At 33.0% G+C, this 8,139-nt stretch overlaps 1 protein-coding gene across 1 annotated transcript; it reads left to right on the top strand.

The window, feature by feature from the left end:
• Positions 1-5,160: 5,160 nt before the first annotated feature.
• Positions 5,161-7,878, top strand: LOC134244475 (uncharacterized). The gene is made up of 2 exons (XM_062726742.1): positions 5,161-5,195; positions 5,391-7,878. Exons 1-2 carry the CDS (start codon positions 5,162-5,164, stop codon positions 6,764-6,766), a joined length of 1,410 nt encoding a protein of 469 aa, XP_062582726.1. The 5' UTR covers position 5,161; the 3' UTR covers positions 6,767-7,878.
• Positions 7,879-8,139: the final 261 nt, after the last annotated feature.

Below are 8,139 nucleotides of genomic sequence, written 5' to 3'. Positions count from 1 at the left end.
GGGAAACAACAACTTGGTGAGTTTAAAATAATTCCCGAAATACTCACTTTTATATACCAAGAACTTTCGAACACTATATCATGTTTTGTACACTGTAATTGAAGCCAGGGGCGCATACGGATTTCCCTACCCCCGATCGAGGACTTTATATCAAATCTGTTCCGATATTCTACTGTGCATGAGAGCAAGGTGTTTATGAAATGAACTTTTCAGAGGATGCCCGGAAGGAAACTACCATTGATTGTGCGAATTCCTATGGGAGATGAAGCTATCCGCTTCGAGAATTGCTCCGCCAGACCGTGTCAGTGTCTTTTTTTGTAAAGATTTGTGCATTTTGATTTAAACTGTGTTAACTATCTGTATTGTGTGTTTTTTTTCTTGTTTCTGTTAGTTCATTAAAATCTAGAAACAAATTTTTGTCTTATTTGCATAGCTCCTCCTACATCTAGGGTATAACGGTTGGATATCACTAGCTTTATATCACATATGTGATATTTAATATATCACAACACTTTTGTTGATATGAGAAATACACCCTTGTGAAGATCAAAGAAAAATTTGTCGGTCATGGGATAACTATAAATAATCACCGAGTACGATGCACTTAATGTTTAATTTTTAAGCGAAAAACTCTAGTTAAAATGGCTTTATATGTATGTGCTTTTGAAAAGTCTGTCCACCGCTTTTCAATTCGTCATTGTTGTCATCTTCAGACCCCCTATTGCCACATAGTCGATCATATGATATGTCCTATTTAACCGAAAAATGAAAGGGCGAGGCAAACAAATATTAGCTGCATTATGTTTCAGTTTCTCCTTATCTACATGTATCTTTACTTTCTGAAAAAAAGGCATGCATAAACAGTTAGAAATATTCATTGAACTTTGAGATTGAATACTGTTCGTTATCTGCAAATCCTTCATTCAAGTTATTCAAGGAAAATAAACACTGGTGTATTTCCTCAATTCCTCGAAAATTATAAATAACCGAGAGGGTTGCCAAAAAATGAGCATCACTTTCTGAAAAATATTCTGAAAAATAAAGAATTTAAGTTAAAAAAAACATACTTTTTTTATTGTCACCTTACGCTTACACTTTCCAATTAAAGAAATGAAATGTTGGTATATACAATCCAAATATAGTTTTCAACCGCATCATTGACTCAGGATGTGAGATAACTCTTTAGTACTTGATGTAGAAGGGCTGGGAGGATATATTGATATATCGAGGTATCTGTTAGGACGATACGCATATCGATACATATTAAGAAATATCGAAATATCGCCAAAATGAAATCTTACTTCTGTTTTCTTTGTTTATTTAACAGTTGGCTTTATTATCTAAAATAGGTTAGATAAATATAAATATATTACTGAAATAATTAATAATTAACACCACTTGAGTAAAATACTGTTGTTTAACAACATATATTCAACTTTTTTGAAAAAAATATTCTTATTTGGAAAGAAATAATTTGTCTATTGAAAAGCAAAGAAAGACTTAATAAGCAATTTAACATATCATGATACATATCGTATCGTGACTCAAATATTGTGATACGTATCGATTTAGAAAGAGTATCGTCCAAACCCTATGATGTAGTTTGCTTACCTTGTAAATTTTAAACAAAAAGCATGTGCATTGCGCTAGACTGTATTCGACTTAATCAAACTGGTATGTGTAATAAGTCCTTGACATTATTTACTTTTAGTGTCTCCATTCTGTATTTGTAATATGTATGTGTTGCAAAATGTCTTTAACACCCACCGAATTTCCTCAGAGACATGTTCACATGTAGATCTGAACTTTTCTGTAGCATCCATCATATAAAACTCTTATGGTTGACGTATTTTAAATAGAAATACTGTAAACTAACTATTATTCGCGATTTACCAGGGAAAAATTGGTTCGCGGCGATTAATTATTGCGATCATGCCTTTCTTGGATTTGTTTTAATAGACACATACACTAAAATAACAGGTTCGCGGCGAGAAATATTCGCGATGGCGAGGCTCTCGTGAACTTCACGAAAATTTCTCGCACGCGAATAAAAATTGGTTTACAGTACATTGTACATAATCGTTATTTATAGTTAATTAATAACCTTCATCAACAATAAATTAAATAGCCAAACTCTCTCTCTCTCTCTCTCTCTCTCTCTACATACATTTGTACACTGGCGCCACAGGTACTTGTGGACAGTACACCCCCCCCCCCCTCAATTATCAATTTATCAATTTAGGTCAATTAACAATTTAGGTCAACAAAAAAACACAAATAAAGTACTGTTATATAAAATATATACATGTATCCAGATTTAACGTGATGTCAATGCCATATACGTTTGTGCACTAAACATTTCATAACAAATAAATGCAGAAATAAAGAGATGACATATATTAAGACATAGCGTTTATATCAGTTGTAATGTGACTTACATATTGCATAAGACAAAAAAATCTAACGATGCTTACCTGGATGTACAACATATACAGAACAGAATCAGATAAAACTTTATACTCACATGACATATTTCCTTGTCACTACAAAAGTTTTCTACAGATGCATTTTTGCAATGTCAATAACTTTAATGATCTCGCTACGGACATAAATAGCACATCGTCAGAAGAGCAAAGCAAAAAATATTGTAATAAATTACTAGTAATTAACTTTAATCTCTGTCTTTTACGTGTAACATGCATGAGTTAATCAAAATTTTACAGTACCTCTTAAGAAAATATTTACAGTGGTGTGCAAGTACCCCTCATATCGGGGTGAGGTTTGGGGGGTTGCATTTTTCACTTCCCAACGCAGTTGATACAATTAAGAATACATTACATGCACCCCTAGCACAATTCAGTTAAAAACACATTCTACAGTATATTCACACAAAATATTTTTCAGCTCATCCTTCTTAATCAATCACCTGTGTCAGTAAAACATATTACATATATGCACTTTTTATGCTGTTATGACGCCGTGTCTGTGTAGTTCATAGAAGTAACAATAGTAACTACAATTGAAATGATTTGATATTTCACAAAAAGTCTGATCCCTTGACGACCGAACTTGTTTTCAAAGTATAAAGTATCTGACGTAGTGAATATTGATTTTCGAAGAAAAATTAGCATTCCATTTAAAAGGATAATTCAGCAATACTTTGTTGTTGTTTTTTAGCACAATAATGGCGAATTCCAAATACAGCTCCGCGAAAGAGAAAACAAACTCCTTCCGTTTATCTAGGTTATTAGTGGATCCATGTACTGATCTTTTTAGGGCCATTCTAAGGGATCGTATTACAGAAATACAGTTTCCATGCATTCTTCAAAAGGTAAAAAATTCTTTAGCCCATTTCTTATACAAAGACCAAAGAGAAATACTTTATCCTAAATCCGGTTTCACTGGAACTTATGAAGAATTTGACTTATCCTTATTATACATTTTGCTAAGAAATATATCTGGAATAAGTCCTCACCAAAACGGATGGGGTAAATCACCTGATCCGTTAGATCGATCCCTCTCTGCTAACATAGACCGAGTCAGGGAAACCCGAAATACACACTGTGGACATGTACCCTGTGTTTCCCTTACTGATGTAGAGTTCCAGAAACTTTGGCAAGACCTTACTGTCATTATCAGTGAACTCGAATGCAGTCTTCCTGGAGGATGTACGACATTCACTAATGCTGCAAGGATGATTAAAACTGATACCATGGATCCTGAACAGCAGAAAAAGTTCCTGGATATAATTGATCAACAACATCGCAATACAGAAGATTTGAAAGGTATCTTAATAGAATGAGGATGTAAATGAGAGAATTAGCAATTAAAAATTGTTCTCAAATAATAAAACATTCTTTCAAAGTATATGTACATCAGCATGGTCGAAATAAAGCTAAAAGGAAATCACATTTTTTTTAACCTCTACTGTTCAAAGATTAGAAGAAATTGTGCATGGGCACGGTGTCCATCCCCCTTTCATTCACTATATATTGTATTGTCTGTATAAACGAAAACATTCTTTTAAATGCTGCTTGTCGTAAAGATTTTGTAAATGTCCGTTATCAATAGAACTAATGGCACACAAGTAGAGTACACTTGGATAAACACCTCTTTTTATCCGTATTTATTTTCGATGAAGGGTGTTGACATGGTAAGTAGAATAGAAATTTCTTTAAAATTCTATAAAAATGTTAACTCACCTACAGATTGAAATCATTAATGTGACTTAACAAACTGTGTAATGAATTAACATACATAATTCTGTACGTGAATATTTCGATGAGTCTTGTCATTCTACGGAAAATGGAAGTTTCTTTCAAATTCTTTCAAAACACCGATTCTCCTACAGTTTTGGTCCGATATCAATATTAATTGGAATTCACTTAGACTACACTTAGCAGTCTTATATACCCTTTTCTTATTCAGTGGATGGGGTCAGGTTTTTACCAAATGCGTGTATACGATTTTTTTATTTTGATGAAAATTGTTGGCATGGTTACTAAAAATAAGAATCCCCTTAAAGTTCTTTCAATCGCCTGCTTTCCCTACAGTTTTAGTCTGATTGCAATAAACCTTACCACAAAACTGAGACAAAATCAGGGATCATTACTGTATTTATAGCTATTGCATAGTTTCAAGTAAAGTGTTACGGTACAGTTTTTGTCATCTTGTTTTTCAATCACTCAGTATGATAACGGTGTTATTTATTTCTGTATTCAAAATTTTTGTCGATTAATCTTCTTTTTTCCACACATGAATTAATCTCTAATTTATAACTATTTTAAAGGGGTTACACAGGAGTTGAAAAAAGAACAGTCTAAAATCATACAACAAGGGGAAAAACGAAAATCAGAACAACTTAAACAAGAAAAGGAAATTAAAGAATTGAAAAACAAGCAAAAGAAACAAGGAACTGAGATATCGAAACTGAAGCATGAACAAAAAAGGCAGAGGACACAGTTTCATTTCCAGTATAAGATGGAGAGAAATGTACCAAAAAGTATAACAAATAAAATTATTTATCGTTTATAAATGTAGAGTCGTTTCTGTTATATCAAAGATTCATTGTCCTCAATTTGTTAATTTGTGAGATAAAAGAGAGAGGAAAAAACTGAAATTAGATTTTGACTAACTATTTATTTATTTCTTCAAAACAGAAATGCTCTCAGATCACGAAAGAAAAAATATCATCCGTAAGTATGTAGCCAAATTATAATTTATACAAAACTCTACAGAAAAATTATCTTTCTACGTGAAAGGAAACGAGAAGACACGTTTGCATTGTAATCTCGACACATTTACATTTTAGCTTCATAGAATTTATCTGATACTTTAAAACAAAGGCTTGAAACTAATATTTTTCACAATTCTTTTTTTCTAATTTTAAGAAAATACATTAGCTGCTCTGAAAGGTCAGAAGCTTAAAAAGGTGAGCGTAAGAATATCAGGTGTACAAACCACTATAGACAAACTAAGAGCCAACCATATAGCTATTCTCACGGGGAAAGCAGGAGCTGGGAAGACAACTACAGTGTACCAAGTCATGTGTGAGATGTCAAATCCTTCATTATCATCTACCTACACACCCGTGTTGATAAAATCTCCAGAACAATGGGATAAAGTTATTAATCCTACTCATCAATATCTCGTTTATTTAGATGATGTTTTTGGTTCATCAAATCTAGATCCTGGTGCAATTCAGAAATGGAAAAATCAACTTGATATAATATTTTCAAGTGCAAAAACTGGGAAGATTTACGTGTTGATTGGACTCAGAAGAAACGTATTAAATGAGGCAAAAATGCATGTAATACATGAAATTCTTGATGAAGAAAATATAGTCGACCTTTCTTTAGAAGAAAATCTTACGAAACAAGATAAATCAAAAATAATAGAAGCTTATGAATGCAATTGCAATTTTAAGGCCTCAGAGCTATGTGGTGAACGTTTTGCCTATTATTCAGAGAAAAATGGTTTGAATGCAATATATAAACTCTCTCTAAAAGAGAAGGAGAAGATACATTTTACCGATTCGTATTACGGATTCCCTTTAACATGTTTTCAGTTTTTCACTAGACCAGACTTTTTTCAGCTTGGTCCTTCATACTTTCAACGTCCTGATAAAAACATTTTTAAAGCAATAGAAACAATGCGACAAGGAAAATGTGGAAACATAAGTGATAAAGTAAAATATAGTGTTTTATGTTATACATTTATTAATGGGAGCGTGGAAACAAATATTGTGTCTGAGACTTTGCTCAAAACTATTTCTGGAAAATTACATATCTTTAATATCACTGAAGTTGATTTGAAAGATGCAATTAATGACTTAAATGGTATTTTTTTGTCAAAATCAAGCACTGAGCACTTTTATAAATTTTCACATGAAACTATTCTCGAGGCGGTTATGGTGTCATTTGGACAACTAGCTCCAGATATTGTGATAAATCATTGTAGTCGAAGGAAGTTACATGAGTTGATCCGCACGGAAAACTATGAGCCTAAACCTTGTGAGGTTATTCTAAAGATTCCAAGACGTCACTATGAGGATCTGGCACAGAGACTACTACGTGGTGATGATGGTGACGGTAAAGAAATTGATATTATACCATTTGTAGCCATAGATATCTTGCTTCATTCAGGATGTCAGGACCCGGAGTTCGTGTCTATTCTGTGCAATTGGGAAATGACAGAAAGGTTGTTTTCTTTGTTCCATTATCTGCTATTCACAAATCGGGACTTAATTTTTCATCTCTTGCAGTAAAATGTGTTGTTCAGGGAACTTCTAGAATGTTATGGTCCCCATCATACTAGACAGATGAGTGAGCCTAAGTTTGAAATAACTGCTAGGTATATAGGGAACGTGCTTGCAGATTTCTTTTTGCTTTATGATGAAAAAACTACATTAATGGCAATATTACCATATATCTGCAAGTACTCTGATCTCTCTGATCTACCGGGCCTTTGTGATGCACTGTATGCAAGTTATGACGGTTTGACCTCTCTTCATTTTTGTATTATTCAAGGATGGGAGGACTTGGTGAATATGATACTGAAAGTACACATACCGACAAAGGCAAAATACAATTGGTCATGTGTTCACTTTGCTGCTTTTGCTGGAAGGTCATCTTTATTAAAAAAGTTTATAAATCTTGGCCAAGATATAAGAGAAAAAAAATCAGAAGGTTATTCTGTTTTGCAAACAGCTTTACTAGGACTCAGATATGGACATCAAGAAGCTTTTTTCGACCTTCCAGGTGACTTTGGATGTATTAGACTCTCAGTTCCAGAAAGTAAAGAATTTGAAAATATGATTAACATTTTACTAGAAAAAGAGAATCAATGTATGAGTCTTGACATATCTTTTGTCGTTGATGAATATGAAAATAGTATCATACATTATATTATAATGCATAACTATGGTGATATTATAGATTGCCTCCTGAAGTACGACAAAGAATTTGCATTTTGCCGTAATAGCAGTAGTCTGCCGACGGCATTACACGTAGCTGTGTATCTAGGTAGACCAGAGATGGTTAGAAAATTGTGGGAATTGGGAGTACGTCCTGGTGACAATGATATGTCTCTCATGGAAACATGTCTTAACGGAGAAAGTTTTTGCATGAAAAGGTTAAGCTATAGCAAGTTCAGAGAAAATGGCAGAGGTTATGATAAAGAAGTTTCCTGGAATGATGGGAACAATGGGATTCTAGGTGTGAAACTTAAAGCGATAGAACAAGTGAACGTGGTCTTCGGAAACACTGAAGAATTCCAAAACGTACACGAATTTCTCTCCAATAAATAGGAATTATCACCATAGTAATGAAAACTGTCAGGCTTTTGCTATTTCGAAATTGTATGTACAATACATATGATAAATGATATTTACCAGATATCACAATGTAATGTAGCACAAATTGATATGTATATAAGTTTGAATTGGTGCATGTGTTTGGATTAAATGACTTAATGATGTTTATAATTCCTGAGATACATGACATGAACCAAAATTAAAAAATAATAAAATAATGTATGAAAACTGTCCAAAAAAATGGAAAAAAAAATCTTGGAATAAATATTTTTGAGATGATCCTGTTTTTTTTTTTATAATTATAGTTATAATTATCATTTATAAAG

This window comes from Saccostrea cucullata, unplaced genomic scaffold, assembly GCF_032062105.1.
Source record: "Saccostrea cucullata isolate Sc308-1 unplaced genomic scaffold, CSIRO_AGI_Scuc_v1 ctg3546, whole genome shotgun sequence".
NCBI lineage: Eukaryota > Metazoa > Mollusca > Bivalvia > Ostreida > Ostreidae > Saccostrea > Saccostrea cuccullata.
The sequence above is the reverse complement of the archived record's forward strand: the minus strand, read 5'-3'. Positions and strand labels throughout refer to the sequence as shown.

Excerpts from the sequence above, each read along its gene's own strand:
- LOC134244475 (XM_062726742.1), top strand. The coding sequence starts at position 5,162 with ATGCTCTCAGATCACGAAAGAAAAAATATCATCC. Across the intron at positions 5,196-5,390 it reads CGAAAGAAAAAATATCATCC|AAAATACATTAGCTGCTCTG; the intron begins GTAAGTATGTAG and ends TCTAATTTTAAG.